The sequence below is a fragment of the Balaenoptera musculus genome, chromosome 20 (assembly GCF_009873245.2).
Source record: "Balaenoptera musculus isolate JJ_BM4_2016_0621 chromosome 20, mBalMus1.pri.v3, whole genome shotgun sequence".
Classification (NCBI taxonomy): Eukaryota; Metazoa; Chordata; class Mammalia; order Artiodactyla; family Balaenopteridae; genus Balaenoptera; species Balaenoptera musculus.
The window spans coordinates 12,365,055-12,381,438 of record NC_045804.1 but is presented as its reverse complement, the minus strand read 5'-3'; the positions used below and the strand labels follow the sequence as shown (position 1 = coordinate 12,381,438).

Genomic DNA, 16,384 nt, shown 5'->3' with positions numbered 1-16,384 from the left:
CCTCTGAGGGCTGGAGCTGATCCAGGCCCAGGTGCCTGAGGCCCCGTGGTCTGTCTCCTCCAGGGGAGGACCCATCCCCCCAGGTCCCTCCCGCTCACAGCCCTGGAACCCCTGCCCCGCTGAGCCCTGGGTCAGGAACCTCAAACTGGGATAAATAGGTGGGTGTGCCCCGTCTACACCAGGGGCCCCTCGGGGACAGTGGCCACCCCAGGCCAGGAAAGGGCGCTTGGCCAGGGTTGAAACAAAAAGCCCCTGTGAGCCAGGGGACCAAGCGCCAAGAGGGTCCCCCGTCACGGGCAGGCGGGCGGGGACAGGCAGGGCCTCAGTGCCAGGCCAAGCCTGCACCACGCCACACTCAGTTTTGAAAAAGATCAAAACTTTGAGCAAAGCAAATATTTATTAAAATGAAACCACTTTTGTGACTCTTGGGCTTTGAGAGAAGCTGAGAAAACAAACAGGGCTCTGAGGGAGGTTTGGGAGCAGCCCGGGCGGCCCGCAGTTGGTTCCAGCGGAGCCGGCGTCCTGCCTTTTTTCCATGAAACACATCATGCTTTCAGGACCCAAGTTTGCCCATCGCTGCTTTGAAAGGTCTAAAGGAGTGAATTTTCCAGATTGGAAAGTGGGGCTGGGCCCGTGTGGCGGCTGGGAGTGGGCGGCAGGGCGCGGGCCAGGCGGGTGGGCCCACAGCTCACCTACCTCATCTCTCATGTACACGCAGACGGGGCTGGCCTCACACGGCCGGTCCAGACACTCCCTGAGAGGGGAGGGAAGAAAGCATCACAGGTAGCCACTGCCTGGGGGCACTGCTGCCCTGGGGATGGCACCCTGGCCAGCCACTGTGGGGGACCCACCCACCCTGGCCACCCCACGGCTGGCCATCAGCCCATGGCCTGGGGGGTGTCTCCCACCTGCCCACGGCCTCCCGGCTCAGAGCAAAGGGAGGACACAGAACACGGGGACGGGCAGCACCAGCCGCCTCCTGGACGTGCCTTGGGTTGCTGTCAACTGTGCCCAGGGTCGGCGATGAGAAAGTCCTGGGAGGGCATGATCTGGGCTTTTATCTGAAGCTGTCCCCTGAGAAGGTTGCTGCCCCCAGAAGCACCAGGAGCACTTGGCACGGATCTATCTCACAGACTCCGAGGAGAGAGTGGGGCAATGCCAGGACAAACAGGGAGGTGGGCAGCAGGCCCAGCCACCAACGCCCCTCCCCTATAAACCAGACCCTGAGATGGGAGGGAAGGGCCCCCAGGAAGCACAGCTGGGCAGGCTGGAGGATGGCGGGCATGCAGGCGCACAATCGCGCACACACCCTCAGGACGGCCGACACCACTCACACAGGCCTGTACCTCGACAGCTGTACCACACAGGCCTGTGACAACCAAGGGAAGTTCATTTCTGCATTTCCTGACACATACCCATAGAACTAGCCCCCAAATAAACGCGTGTCCCAGACCTATCGGCAGTGCCCCAGGCCTGACCCTCTCCTCTGGGAAGGGTGACAGGGAAGGGTGACACAAGGCGTTGCGCCTGCCAGAGTAGGAGACCTGGAGCGCCCTCAGGCCGTGCAGTGCTGCCCTGCCGAGCCCAGGGCTCAGACAAGGAGGTGGCTGGGATGGGAGACACAGAGGCTGAGCTGGGGACTGTACACAGACACTCGGACACTCGGCTGCCTGGGGCCGTCCCCGAGACCCGTGACACTGTCCTCTGCTCAGGTTCAGCATGTTTTCTCCCATCTCTCTTGTTTGCTTTCAGTTTATGCTTTTGCATATTCCCCAGGGCTGAGACACTCAAGCTAATCCAGAGTTTGCCGTGGGGGCCCCTGGAAGAGGTCCCTGACCACCTCCCACAGGCTGCCGGTCCCCATGGAGCTCACCCCGGGCTCTCCCCAAGGCTGTGCTCACAACGAAACTGCTCCCCAGGGAAGGCTTCCAGCCCTCGACCAGAGCCACATGGGGGCCGGCCATGGCGGGTGTGACCCCGCACACACAGCGTGGCCAGGCCTCAGGAAAACACAAGACCCCAAAGTGCCAGAGAGACAACCCTGACCAGGCCTACACGCTCTTCATCCTGAAGCCAAAACAGAGAAAGAGTGAGGGAAGATACTCCAGCAAACAAGATCCCAGGGCAAGAGAGGAGGAAGGCGGTGGAGAGACACAGGGGTCCTGCTCCTTTCAATGGCAACAGAGACAGCAGCCGCCTGGGCTCAGAAAGCAAGCTGACTGCCCACCACGAGACAGGCAGAGTCCCCTCTGCTCTCAGGGGCTCTAGCCAGGCGTCCTCCCTCGAAATCCTTGTCCAGGGCACCCGATGCCAGTGTGGGGACCACAAATCACAAACAGGGACGAGAGCACAGCAGCACCCGGGAAGGCCTGCCTGCCTGCTGCCCTCGGAGGCCCCTGGACATCAAACAGCAGCTCAGCTTTGATGTCGGCTCCTCCAGAGGGATCGGATTCCCGCGTGTGGGATCTGAGGAGAGGCCTGTAAACACGCCGAGGGGAGGGGCAGCCGAGATCACTTCCAGACTTTCCTGGCCAATTAACAGCGCTCTCCCATCCGGCCGAGGACAGTGGACCAGGAGGTTCCAGCTCAACGGAGAGCCGAAGCCACCACTCCCTGCAACAGACACTGCTAAAGTTCCACATGTCTCAGAGGGAGCCTAGAGGGGACCTCCTGGGGACCCTTGTGCCCCTGGACCTGCTCCCACCCCCCAGCCCAGGCAGAGCCACCGGACGCCACTTGGCCCAAAGGGATGGTGCTGGGGAGGAGTGGCAGGACCTCACTCTGTCTAAGGCCGGCACACCTGCCCTCGGGGCCAGGCCTGGGGCCAGCAGGGTCAGCCCGGCAGGGCAAAGGCGCTGCTGCTGCTGTGTTCTTCAACCACCATGGAGAGTGTCACCCCACAGACATGGGCCATCCACCCACCCAGATGGCTCCTGGCAGGGCTCGCGGGGAGGTGATGCTGTGAACTGGGGGCAAGGCAGGCATCTGGAGCCCCTTCTGTTTTTGTCACTTGCTTGGGCCTGACCAAGTTGGGCTGGTAGAAACTCAGGCGCCACCGACACAAGCCTGACACCACAGCGCTCCCACACAAGAACAACCAAAACTGACAAAAACCAACTGAAACTAACAGAGTTGTGACTTCAGGCTCAGAGGGGTCCCTGCTGCCACAAGGAAGCCCAGAGTGGGTGAGGCCACATCCCAAGGGGCCAGGTGACTCACATCCACCACCACCCAGCAGCCCAGCCCACAAAGAGATGAGGTTGTGGCCGGAGGGAGCAAGGAGGCCGAGGCTTGGCCGAATCACAGAGACTCCTCCTCCAGAGCAGACGGAGTGGGGAGTTGCAGGGGGAAGGCAGCCTCTGGCCTTCCCAAACAAGACGGGGGGTGGGGAGGTGCTGCGCGAGAGCCCTGAACGGATACCCGGCATCTAGGCCTCCGGCTGCCCACCCACAAGGCTCTGGGTCTGGGCACAGCTTGACCACAGGCCAACCCCCAACCTCACGGGCAGCCCCTCCCTGCAGCCCGCTGTGCCCTGGGGGCCCTACAACCCTGAGAGAACAGGCAGACACCTGCCTTTCCCAGGGACGCTCGAATCCCTGCTTTTACTATCCACGGGATGAACACGGCTGAGATGGACCAGCGGGCTCGGCTGTGAAATCAGGCCAGGTGTAGAGGGGCAACGGGCTTCAGGGAAGAATCCAGCCTGGCATGGCATGCCTGGAGCCCTCCCTGCAGCAGATGCCCGAGAAGCAGAGAGGAGGCCCACATGGAGCCAGTGCCATCCGTGGCGGCTACCCGTCCACACGGGTGCTGAGCACGCGCAGGGCAGCTGGCCCAGAAGGAGGCCAGCTCCAAGTGTGAGACACACCGGATTTCAAAGACCTCCTACCAAAAAAGAATGTAAAATATCTCCTTTTTCCTGTTGATTACATGTTCAGAAAATATTTTGGATATATTGAGTCAAGTTAATTATATTCCTAAAATTAATTACACCTGTTTTTACTTTCCTTTGATGTGGCTACCAGAAAATTCTGAATTACCTCCGTGTCCCGCACATGTGGCCCACATGGCATGTCCAGTGGACAGTTCGTTGCTCTAGATGCTAGGGTCAGGGCCGGGCCACCATCCACCCTGATCCCCACACAAAGGACCTGCTACCTGACCAACAGTGGACCCAGGGTGCTGTGCTCATCTCCCACAGCTCCTGGCCATGCACGGCACCAGTTGCTCTGGGACGCTTACCACTCCCCAAAGCATCAAGTGAGAAAAACCAGCTTCCTACTTGTCCCACTCTGCGGGAACTTGGACACTTGGAATTCCCAGAGCTTCCCGCCACCGGCCAGCAAGGGAGCTGCTGTGAGCCAGCCGGAGCTCCCTTGCCTCATCGGACCTGTCAGGCGGCTGCCCCCCACGTTGGCAGGGCCCTGCAGTGGTGGGCAGCTGACTGCAGCCCCTGCACAGCCCCAGCATGGCTTCGCCAGCTCACTGGGCATCTGGCCACGACTTTGGGGCTGAAGACGCTGCCCTCCCTCCCTCATCTGAACCTTGCTTCACGGTTAGGAAGTGCCAGCTTCCAAGGAAAGGCCCGGATTTGCACTTCTGGAGATGAAGCCTAGACAAGTCCCCATTTGCTGGGAGAGCAATTCTTTCTCCAGAGTAAACTCTCAGGGCGGAGTGGGGCACAGACCTCCAGCTGTCCACAGGATGGGCTGGGCACGCATGCGGGCGCGCGCACACACACACAGGACAGGACTGCACAACCATGGAAACGGTGCTGAGGGCATTTCCAAGAAAACACGAAATAGTCACGGCAAGAAAGAGAGGGTGCGTGCCATGCCGTGCTCCACGCTGCATGAGAGTCAAGAACTCGTCCCTGCGTGATGACCCCTCCCAGGGCCCACCTCCTCCTGATGTCACCTCGTTTCTTATGCCGCTGTCCCCACGGCCCCCACATTCTGTTTCTTGTATCTTAAACCCAGGTTACCGAGTCAGGCGGTCCTGAGAGGCTCGTGTGAACCAGTGTTCCCAGCACCTCGGCCCCTCCACAGAGGCGGCCCCGACCGCCCAGCCAACAACTCGAGGGCCAGACGGGAGCATCAGGCTTCATCATGACGGGGCAACCCTGGCTCCCCAGGCCAGCAGCTGAGGAACCACCCTGTCTTCCCGGGGGGATGGACCCCGTACCATGGAGCCCCGTCTCCTCCCTCTGGGTTACTCCTCCTTCTGGTGGTCACAGCCTAAGCGGGGGGCCTGGCAACACGGGCTCCCACCGCGCCTGTGTCTGGGGCCCACTGCCACTCAGCAGGCCCTCGTCAGCTCCCCACGCCCCTCGTCTGCCTGCTCCTGGGTGGACCTGCCCGCCTGCCCTTTGGTGGAGCAGTTAGCAGCTTGCTCAGAGGGTGTGTGCGGTAAATGGGTGACCTTTGTGTCTAAAAATGGCTTTGTTTCATCCTCACCCCTCAACAATCTAGCAAAATAGAGAATTCTAGAACAAATGAATTTCCTACAGTATTCTGAAGGCACTGCTTGGCCACCTTCCTGGTGGTGCCACGGGGAGCCTGAGGCCTTTGTGCAGGCCTGCTGTCCCTCTCTGAGCGTGGGGAACCATCCCATCATCTCCAGCTCCTGACGAGTTACAGCGATGCCACCAGATGAGGCCCCACTGGTACAGGCATAGCAGGCCTGTCACTCTGGAAACACATGCCCTTCAGTTCCAGGACGGTTTCCCACCATCTTCACCAGCTTCCTCCCGTGCTTCTGTTTTCTTTCTAGAGATGCAGTATCAGGAGCCAGCGGCCTGGCCTGTCCCGAGTCCCCTTCCTCTGGCCTCCATCCTTGTGCTTGGCCGCCTGGCTCTGTGGCTCCTCCCAGGAGGAGGGATGGCAGGGACCCTGTGCCCCAGGTCCAAGCCTCGAGTGGCCGACCCCATGTGCCCTCAGGCATTTGCCACCTCGGAAAGAATGTGCTCAGTCAGGCAGCAGACCAGCCAGTCACACCGGCTAACCCTCAGGCGCATGAGTAGAACGGCATATCCTCAGGCCACCGGCCACTCCCAGACACACAGCACCTTGTCATGTGTGACAGGGACTGTGCCGTTTGATCCATAGCTGTGGCTGACCCCTGCACCTTCAACTGCAGCTTTCTGATCTGCTTCCAAGGGCTCTTCCTTATCTTTGTATGTTCCTTTTTAATAGCAACCAGCTCCAGTTCCAACAGCCTCTCCATCCTCGGAGAACAGGAACAAATGCTGTCACCCGTCCTGACAGCTGCCATCTCTTCCTGTCTGTCTGCATTGGCCTCTCACGTCAGCCTTGCTCAAATGTCTGGGCACCCTTGGCTGTGGGCTCCTGTTTACGCCCAGGGCTCTGGCCGCAGTGCAGCTGGCTATCACTATCCAGGTGGTGATCTGGGGAGCTACCCATGCCCCCAACATTGGGAGCTTCCACCATTTTGGGAGCCACATGGGGGGCTCACGCTCACCTACCCCGGTTCTTGGGACAGCAAGGGCATCCCCAGTCCAGAGAGCCCCACCCTACCCAGGGAACCACCTCCAGCACCAGCACCATGGAGTGCGAGGGGATCTAGGACCCCACATCATCCAGCGCCTGCCCTGGCCAACCCCCCCGCCACCCCCCGGCCCCTTGTCACCCTCCCCACCCACGTCCAGGTGCTGTCACCGCCTCAGCTCCTGCTCTCTCCATCCTCCAGGCTGTATCTCTGTAAAGTCCTTTAATGGCATTTTAGTTGCCTTTTGGGAGGGAGAAGAATCACACACTGTGTTCCATGTGTTTCTCCTCTCCTTATTTCTGCCCCAGGGCCTTTGCACTTGCTGCCCCTTTGGCCCAGATGGCTCCTTCTCAGATCCTAGTGCAGCTGGCTCCTCCACGACCTTCCCCACCACCTCCCAAGGCATCTTCCCTTCTTCTTTGTGATAGCTTCTGATAGTTTCTTCTGGTAGCTCTGTATACCTGCCTATTAGCTCTGGGAGACCAGGACCAACTTCCTACTAGAGCCCCAGCCCAGCCTGTGCTGAATAAATGAAAGAACGAAGTAGAAACAGAGGCAGAGGCCCCATCTTTTCAGCAGCTGAGAAGGCAGGTGCTGGCATCCCAGGTCCTGGGCTTTGAGGAGCCCCCTCCTCCCCTGGGTCTCTGTTTCTTCTTCTGAAAACAAGGGTAACAGCAGGCTGACCCCCCCAGCTGACAGAGGAACCAGTCAGACAACAGGTGCCAAGAGCAGTAGAGTGAAGTGGCAGCCTGTGTACTCATCTTAGAAGCGCTAATACTGTCAGAGGCCACCTGAGTGGGGGCACAGAGTTCTCTCAGGAGAGCATCCGGGTAGGAAATAGAAGCTGGCTGCAGGGGCTGCATCCCCGGCTGCCCAGGACCAGGCTCGTAGGAGGGGGAGGGGCCAGCCAGTCTTGGCACAGCAGCCCACCGTGGCCTCGTCATAGAAAGAACTGGCAACAAGGGGACACCAGCACATCAGATACGGGGAGAGGAGTTCCATGGGAGCGGCTGAGGTGGGGGAGCAGGAATCTGGATGCTGGGACAGGAGGGGCAGCGGGTGCCACATCAGATCAGAGCAGGCTTTCCTAGAGCGAGGCCCTGTCACCGTGATGGCCCTACCCAGAGTCCCCTCTTCCGCACAGACAAACCGTGGGCCAGGTCCTGTTCTCAGCACTTGAGACACATTAACTCATCTCATCCTCACATCACCCCTGGGAGGCCCAGAGAGGGCAAGCAACTTGCCCACGGCCACACAGCAACCAGTACACCCTCCCATGGTCCCTTCCATTCTGTTGGTTGAGACCTTTAAAAGTGGACAAAGTCTTCCATCCCACAATGAAAAACCAAAACTTAGAAGACTACCATTTTGACACACTCAGAAATAAAGTTTAAACCATTAATCACCAGATAGAAACTGACACATGTCAACTGTCATCAAGATGTTTTCTTTAAATACAGCCCATTCTCATGACAAGGAAGTTTTACACCTGCAGTATTTGTCAGCTGAGAAGCCTGGCATCCCACTTCTCCCCTCACTGCTCACCACACAGGTGGGGACCTCTTGGGTTCCCCACAAGCTCTTCCAGGAGGGCATGGCCTGGCTGTCATACCAGGACATCGAGTAAAAAAGATGAGCTACTGGTGACCAGCACCTGCTGGTATGAGGCCAAAGCAAAGCTCAGGCTTGTGGCTCTGGACCAGCCCCAGTGACCGTGGCAGCATCCCCAGGGCAGAGGGAGGCAGAGCCCCAAACCTGCTCACTGACACTTACCTGATCTGAGCAAAATGGCAGAGAAGCTCCCAGAGTGTCTGGCCTGAGCAGAAAGTGTCTTGCAACCTGGAGCCATCATCCAACTGCAGAGCGATGCGTACCTGAGGGGCGAGATACAGGAACCAAGTCAGGAAGAGGAGCAGCTATCCCAGCTGGAGCCCAGACCAGGTCTGATCCTTAGGGCACAGGCGGAGGGCACTGTGTTTGCGGAATTTTAGTAAGTGAGCACACTGCTTTACAGGATAATTTTAACAATTATCTCTCTAAACAGTGACAAAAGTCTATAACCCACAAGGGGGGAAATTCTCCTCTGGTCCCTCTGTTGAACAACAGACACACTAAAGCACGAGTGCAGAGACCCTAGGTAAGGACCTTACACAGCCCCACCTGTCACAGCCCAGCGCGTGACTCTCTAGGTCATTGCTACTCCTGCCCTTCTGGCCAAGGGACTCCTCAAGGGCACGTTTATTTACAGGAAATCCCAATAACAAACAAAGGAGGAACTGTTCTGTGGGAAACTGCGAGGGGGTCTCCAGCACACCCAAGGAACCCACAAGGGAAGTCAGGGTGTTTCCATGTGAAAGGCTGAGAACCACAACTGTAATGGAAAAAGAGGTGTATTAATAAGCTCAGCCCCAGGCGCCTGACTCCTGGTGGGCTCTGGACAGAGAACTAACACCCCAGGGCCTGAGCCTCCTTGCCTCTCGACACGGATGAAAACCACTTCCCTGCAGTGCTGGGAGAATTTGCAGTTTCGTATGTAAAGGACCCGCTTGTGCACAAGAGAGCAGCTATCACCGTGATTCTTGTCTCTGTCCACAGTAACACTAGTGTCATTCGCTAAATCCCTAGGACATAAAAGTTACTGATTTGGTAGAAAGCAGTGGGCTGTAGTCAGAAGACTCAGGCTGTGGTCTAGCCGAGACTGGTCAGAGGAAAGCCTGCGCCCCTGAGCTGGGTGTCCTTGTCCCAGAAGTGAGGCTGCACTGGACACCACACAGAGTCCTGCGGGCTCTAAGACTCTTGGTGATTTTCTGACCAGAAACATCGTCGTATGGCGGATGCTGCCAGCACGCTGATACGGACACAGCACAATTAACCGCCTCTCCACCCCCCACTCCCAAAAAACATTCAGCACAAAGAATGAAAAGTCTCATTTCCAATCATCAGCTTTTGGAGTAGAAAAGTGGCTCTGGCCTAACCTAGAGAAGGCAGTCTCACCTGAGGACGAAAACAAGTGCCTCGCCTGCACAGCCCTCTGAAACAGCCCACGCTCCCCACCCCGTCTGCTTGGCCTGCTGATACATCCTGCGGCCCAAATGGTCTGAATGGAAGAGCCGGGAGGAGCAGTGCCGCCGGTCCCCCCTTGAGAGCCACCTACCATGTTCTCAGGCCCCTCGCGGCTCCGGGAGATGGGCACCATCTCCAGCTTGGCGTTATTGGGCAGATTGGCGAATCTCCACTGGAGAGAGAGGTCAAGCACATTCCTCTGAAACCTGCAAAACAGACCAAAGCCACAGGCTGCCGGCTGACCCGAACACAGCCCAGCCCTGCCGGGAGCACGGTACAAGCAGAGTGATGCCCACGTCTGGCTAGCAATTCCGCAGCCCATGGCGCCAAGGCTGCAGGAACAGAGTGACGGCCGGCAAGCCTGCAGAGACAGGGTGACTCCAGCAGTGGGTCTTCCAAAGGAAAGAGAGAGTGAGCATTGATACAGTTCGGGCAAGAACAGAGAGAACACAGACAGGTCACCCCGGGGGGGAACCGAGGGCCTGCTCTTTCAGACTGTGAAGCAGCAACCAGCCCAAGTACAAACTCAGAAGATAAAAGCACACGTGGGCATAACTAAGGGCTGTGCACCGTGCTCTGCGCAGAAAAGTTCTAACAGAACGATGCCCTGTCGCCACTGCTCGGAGCTGCAGCCGTCTGGCCACTGCGGCCACTCTCCCTGTGCTGCTGGCCATCAGCCAAAATGACCCGCTCCTGCTATCCTTGGAAGCAGGGCCACAACCCCAAAGACCAGTGACAGAGGCAAAAGTTCTAGAGAACCACAAATGGAATGACCGGGCCTAAAGTCTCCACGGAGAGCCAGGCCCTCACGGTGGCTGAGATTCACAGATGAAGGGCTGAGACCGCCACTCCTAGCTCACAAAGCCAGGTCCTCCAACCCTGGAGCAGCCCTTCAGTCTCTCTGCCTGTGTCCTGCATGTTTTAGCCACTGCACAGGGACCTGGCAGCTTAGAGCTTCCAACAGATGAGGAAGAGGCCCACATGGGCCTGCAGCCTCCTCTGACCCTCATGCATAGAGCTCCTGGATCCAAGGAGGGATGGCTCTTGGAAGGAACTGAGGGGAGCAAAGTGAACTGGTGAGTCAGGGCGGAAATATCCACAGCCAGGAGAGGAGGGCAGGTGGAGAATCCAGGGACCTCCGAGACGCCTGCTGCTCTCTATTGACAGCCTGCCCTCCCGGGAAGCACAGTCAGGGTCGTGGTCAGCTTACTTCACAAACAGGAAACTCAGATGAGAAGTGCCAGTAGGTAGCCCAGGCCACCCAAAGGCAGTGCTGGAACCACAATCTGCAGCTCCTGACATCCAGCTCAGATCATACCTCTTTGGTGGACTGACAGGGAGTCAGATACCCACTCCTGAGAGGAGGAGAGAGAGGAAGGGGCGTGGGCCTTGGAGGCCTGGACACTGCCTCACCCGTGGGCAGGGAGGGTGGCGGCCAGGTGGCCCTGGAGCCTGAGTGACCCTGGGCCCTCTCCTCCTGACCCCCTTAGCTCCCAGGAACCCTACGGGAAGGAGAACCACCACTGTTAACCCTATAGATCACTTGGGTCTCAGAAAAGCTCCTGCCCACAGCAGAAAATAGTTCTGCCGTGTGGCCTTGATTTTACAAGAGACAGACAGCGGCCAGAATAAATCACCAGGAGAGTGAAAAAGACAATTTATTTATGCCTCTCAGAAATCAGACTGTGAGCTCTATTTTCAATGAAAGTTTAGGGGGAAAACTACAGCACTAGTGAGAGAATGTGAGCTTTGAATACACACAAAGTGGTCACCCGATGGCATGAATGCCAAGATGCCTTTGGAAACAATGGTTTCCTGAACATGAACAGGGCATTTAGAAGACTTGGGAAAGAAACAACTTTGATACCTATCTTCAACACTGGCTGGAAATTACCTTATAACAACCTCAACGTCAACTGCAAGACAGGACAGAAGACCTAAGGAAAACCCGAGAAGTGAGGGGCTCAGAGTCCTGGAGATGAGGGGAAGGGGTCTCACACACGTGCACACACATGCGTGTGCAAAACACTGCCTTCGGTGGCAGTGGCAGCAGTTTTTAAACAAATTACACAGTCGGTGGATACAAAGGAGACAAGAGAAAAATCAATACATGTTGTAAAAGTCCAACCAGGCACCACGTGGAGGTCTCAGGCAGGTTCAGGGAGAGCAAAGAAAGGGCACACAGCTCTGTGACAAGATGCCAGGGGACAGCCCAGCACTGGCCCTGGGATTCTCGGTGGCAAGAGGCAGAGATCTGGGATGACGTGAGGGCATCTCCGCTCACACCTCCTCTGCAGAGCCCTACATGAGAGGCAGCACGGGCCAGGTCTAGCAGAGCAGGCTCCCACCCCTTGGGCTCCTCTCTACCCCTGAATGTGAGGACAGCCAAACCGTGAAGGACACGCCGCTGCTAGGATGGGAAGCTCCCCATCCGGGATAGAAATCCATACCCACCGGTGCAGGGTTTTGACCCTTTCATTGCCTTAGACCCCACAAGAATCTGGTAAAAGCCCTCTCTTTGGAAAAATGCCTGCACACAAAGACCCATGCACACAACTCCAGGGGCTGTGAGGCCACCAGAACCCACCTACAGTTTGCAGGTTTCTTCCCATTTCTCCACGACCACCTCCCCTTGCTCTCAGAGCTCCACCAGGAACTTACACAACCAAATGCACAAAAGCCCTCTGCAGTGGGTAGAATGGTGGCCCCTAAAGAGATATATCCACATCCTAACACCCAGAACTCATGAATACGCCTTATTTGGAAACAAGGCCTTTGCAGATGTAATTAAGGATCTTGAGATGAGGTCATCCTGGATTATATGGTAGGCCCTAAATTCAAAGACAAGTAGCCTTATAAGAGACAAAAGAGGAGAGACACAAACACACAGGAAGCAGGGAGGCAGAGACTGAAGGGAGGCAGCCACAAGCCCAGGGACGCCTGGAGCCCCCAAAAGCTGGAAGAGGCAAGACAGGTTCCTCCCCTAGACCTCTGGAGGGAGTGTGGCCCCACCAATACCATCACTAGGGGCTTCTAGCCTCCAGAGGGTGAGAGAATAAACCTTGTGGGTTTAAGCCTCAGCAGGGCCCTACGGGAAGGGTGGATGGATTTGGAGACCAAGGCCCGGCCAAAGCAAACTCACTTCAGGTCGTACTCGTTGGGGTTGAAGTCCTGCCGACGGCACGTGTCCTCCAGGACCTAGGGGTGAGATGAGGGCATGAGCCACTGTATCTGGCCTGGTGGGCCCCGGCGGGGGTAGGCAAGTGCCACTGAGGCAGCCAAGGGCACAGAGTGCACCTCCTGGAGAGCCGGTTGGCTCTGTAGGACTAAGCCTAATACAAGCCAGGTGATGGACCGTCCACTCAACAGCTCCACACGCCTCACCTGCAAATCCTGCTCACTCTCCTCCTCACTGGGTCTGCTTTGTCAACCCAGCTCTGTGGGACCCAAAAAACCGGGTCCCCAACAAACCCGTCACCACAGACATCTTCCTACACTCGGGGACCCCCCCCCACACACAGAGAACAAAGTTCAAACTCCACAGAGAGCCAGCTCGAGTGGGTCCTAGGTGCCCCCCCTGGGCAGGAGCCCCAGTCCCTACCCTGCACACACTGAGTTACCATTCATCGTCTCAGCCCCCTGCACCACCGTGTGTGCACCGTCCCCTACACATCAGGGCCCAACAAGCATTTCCAAAGTAATGCAATCGACGTCCGCCAGCTGCCCGGTAAAGTGCTGCGAGTGACTCAGCACACCCGGCCACAGCACACCGAGCCGAAGGGCGACCCCGGGGTGGGGACAAGGTTCGGGGGCCCTCGGAGGCGGGCTTGGAGCACCGCGGGCTCGGGTGGGGGTGGCAGAGGCCGCGACCCCCGCCAGCCCCTAAGTGCGGCGCCTCCGCCCCCATGGACCCGGGGCCCGACGCGGAAGTGGGCGGGCCCGCCGCGCCAGGAGGTCGCTCATTGGCCGTCGCAGACCCCGCCCGGCCCCGCCCCCACGGCCCTCGCCGCAACCTCAGGAGCGGCCGGCGCCGAGTCGCCGCCGCCGCGTCCCCGCTTGCCGCCCGCCGCCCGCCCGCGGTCGCACCTGCAGTAGCACTGTGCTCGGCGTCACCTTCACCGTGTGGCGCCGCCCGTTCGGGGCCAGCACCGACACCGCAGAGCCCCCGCTGCCCGCCGGGGCCGCCATCTTCCGCTCACGTGACCCGCCGCCGCCCGCCCAGCGTCAAACTTTATCCGCAACAGCCGGACGCACAGCCTCGCGGCCTCGGGGGCGGGGCCTGGGGAGGGGCGGGGCCAGCGCGCCTCCGGGCCCGCCCCTGCCTGGCCACGCCCCCGGTGCTTTCGCTGGGCCCGCGAGCGCGCGCCCGACGTTAGATAGGCGCTGTCACTCCAGCGCGGCCACGTGGCCCCGGTTCTCGGCCGGCGGTGCGGGCAGCGAGTGCGCCGAGGCCTCGGTTCCCTGTCCCCGCCGGCCCGTCCTGGGTCCCACTGCCCCCCTACCTGCCCCCTCTGGTCCCGAGGGGTAGGGTCAGGCCCGGTACCCCTGCGGAGTGAATGCCTGCCGGCCGTGGGGTGGTGTCAAGGTCAGGGAGCAGCTGCCAGGAAAGCCCGGCCAGAAACTCCAAACCAGAGAGCAGATCCAATGAAAGTCTGCGACGAGCATTCTGCCTGTCCGTGCTCTCACTCTGTCAGCAGCTAAACCCTGTGACAGAACTTGTCCCCCAATTCCACCCGCCCAAGTCAGTGGAAGGGCCGGGAGGAGGGGCGTGTGGGATCCTGCCACCCCTCTGGTGTGGGTGCTGTCACGCCTTGGTGTAGCTGACACATCTGTCTCATAAGCAGCTTCATACTGACAAACAGAAGACTGCATGCTTATGCGAGAAAACGGGTAAGCCTCAGGGTAGCCACAGCTCCACGGCCACCCCTCACAGTTTGCCTCACAGTCCAGAGGGCCTGTCTAGCACTCTATGCAACCTCAGTGCCTCACCGAGCCACACACACTGCCTGGTCACCATCGGCCAGTCCCCTCTCCTGAGGCCGGGGAACACCACAGGACACAGGACAGAGAAGTTTTCTGGCTCAGAGACAGCTTCTGCTGACCTGCCCCATCCCCTCCTACCTGCTCACATGGGTCTCATCATCCATGTGTAGCCGAGTACATGAGGCCTTGGAGCAGACACCTGTGGGGCATTTGTGACTACTGCCTGCAAGCTCTCAAACCCACCCTTCAGCCCAGCAGGGCCCCACATGCAGTTCTGCGGCAGCCAGGCCCCAAGTTGCCCCCAACCTGGCCTCTTCAGCACTGTGGGGTTTCCTCAGAGCCTCATCTGCACTGGGACAGGCCTTTCGTGCCTGCTCACTTGTTTACTGGCTGTCCCAGGGCAGCCCCATCTGTCTGGCCCTCCGCCGGCAGGCACGCAGAGCAGAGCCTGGCACGGGGTGGGTGCTCTGCAAACATCTGTGAGAGGAATGACTATCGATGGGGGGACAAACGAATGCACAGTCCCCCCACATGTGCCTTCTGCTGCCACTCACCTGGCAGGGGCAGGGTGCCCCAGGCTCAATGGGGTCTGTGTCCTGGCACTGGCACTAGGAGGTGGGAGAGGCAGAGCAGACCCGCCTCCCTTAGTGGCCTGGCTGGGCCAGACCTGGTGAAGACCAAGCAGGACAGACCAGACCCCATGAAGCTCCCATGAAGCAAGCCCCGGAGCCAACCCCTGGATGCTGGACCTCAGCTTGAGAAGCCTCCAGAGGCTGGAAATGCCCAGCAGAGGCTCCCCTGGTACAGGGGATTATTTCAGGCTGGAGGCAAAAATTCCAGGTTAACACACCAGCTCCACACCACAGCAGGAAGGACCCTCACCTGCCCCATGGCAAGTTTGCCATAGATTAGGACCCACACGCCTGGCCCTCCATTTGCTCTGTGGGGAGGCTGCCTCCTTGTGCTTACCTTCCTCAGTTCCTCACTGCAACTTGGCACCTTCCCTCAAGGCCCCATCACCTCCTGCGGATGGTCCAGGCACAGCCTTAAGGACGTGATCACAGCAGAGGTCACAGAGATGACTGTAGGGTCAAAGATCATCTTTGGGGGACTTCCCTGGTGGCCCAGTGGTAAAGAATCCGCCTTACAGTGCAGGGGATGCGGGTTCGATCCCTGGTCAGGGAACTAAGATCCCACATGCTGCGGGGCAACTAAGTCTGCGCGCCACAACGACTGAGCTCGTGAGCCTCAACTAGAGCCCACGCGCCCTGAAGCCCTCACACCACAACTAGAGAAGAGAAAACCTGAACACCACAACTAGAGAGAAGCCCGCGTGCTGCAATGAAAGATCCCACATGCTGCAACTAAGACCAGATGCAGCCAAAAAATAAATAAATAAATAAATAATAAATCTTTAGGGAAAAAAAATCATCTCTGGGAGGCATTCAAGGCCCCAAAGGGGAGCCTTTTCTTCATGCTCATAGTTCAGCCTCTCTCTGCAGCTCATATTTTTCTTTCCAAATTTGCCGTTTTAAAAAATGACAGACCTGTACATTAACTTTCACAGCAGCTTTATCTAATAGTCAAAAGCTGGAATGAACCCGGATGACCTTCAACAGGTTGAGCAGTTAAACAATGTGGCACATCCACACATGGAACACTGCTCAGCAATCAAGAGAATGAACTACTGACACCGCAGCCTGGGTGAGTCTCCAGGGAAACACGCTGAGTGAAAAGAGCTGGTCCCCAAAGACTGCATACTGTACCATTCCATTTATATAGCATTATGGAAATGACAGCATTTGCCTTTTCTCTCTGCATTAATATATGC

The 16,384-nt window shown here is 58.2% G+C and overlaps 1 protein-coding gene across 9 annotated transcripts in view; it reads right to left on the bottom strand.

Moving 5' to 3' along the window:
* The window catches only part of ASPSCR1 (ASPSCR1 tether for SLC2A4, UBX domain containing), a 30,240-nt gene extending 16,149 nt beyond the window's left edge, over nucleotides 1-14,091 (bottom strand). For 5 of the 9 annotated variants that reach the window (XM_036837262.1, XM_036837258.1, XM_036837259.1 and 2 more), the window contains exons 1-5: nucleotides 13,657-13,813; nucleotides 12,713-12,768; nucleotides 9,662-9,776; nucleotides 8,281-8,381; nucleotides 697-754 (exon numbers count right to left, since the gene is read on the bottom strand). In XM_036837262.1, the coding sequence (XP_036693157.1) occupies nucleotides 697-754; nucleotides 8,281-8,381; nucleotides 9,662-9,776; nucleotides 12,713-12,768; nucleotides 13,657-13,758 (432 nt within the window). In that variant the 5' untranslated portion in view covers nucleotides 13,759-13,813. Of the gene's footprint in view, nucleotides 1-696; nucleotides 755-8,280; nucleotides 8,382-9,661; nucleotides 9,777-12,712; nucleotides 12,769-13,171; nucleotides 13,479-13,656; nucleotides 13,814-14,072 lie in introns of those variants that run through there. The other 4 variants (XM_036837264.1, XM_036837266.1, XM_036837263.1 and 1 more) reach the window with 4 other exon arrangements.
* Between the last annotated feature and the right edge of the window lie 2,293 nt (nucleotides 14,092-16,384).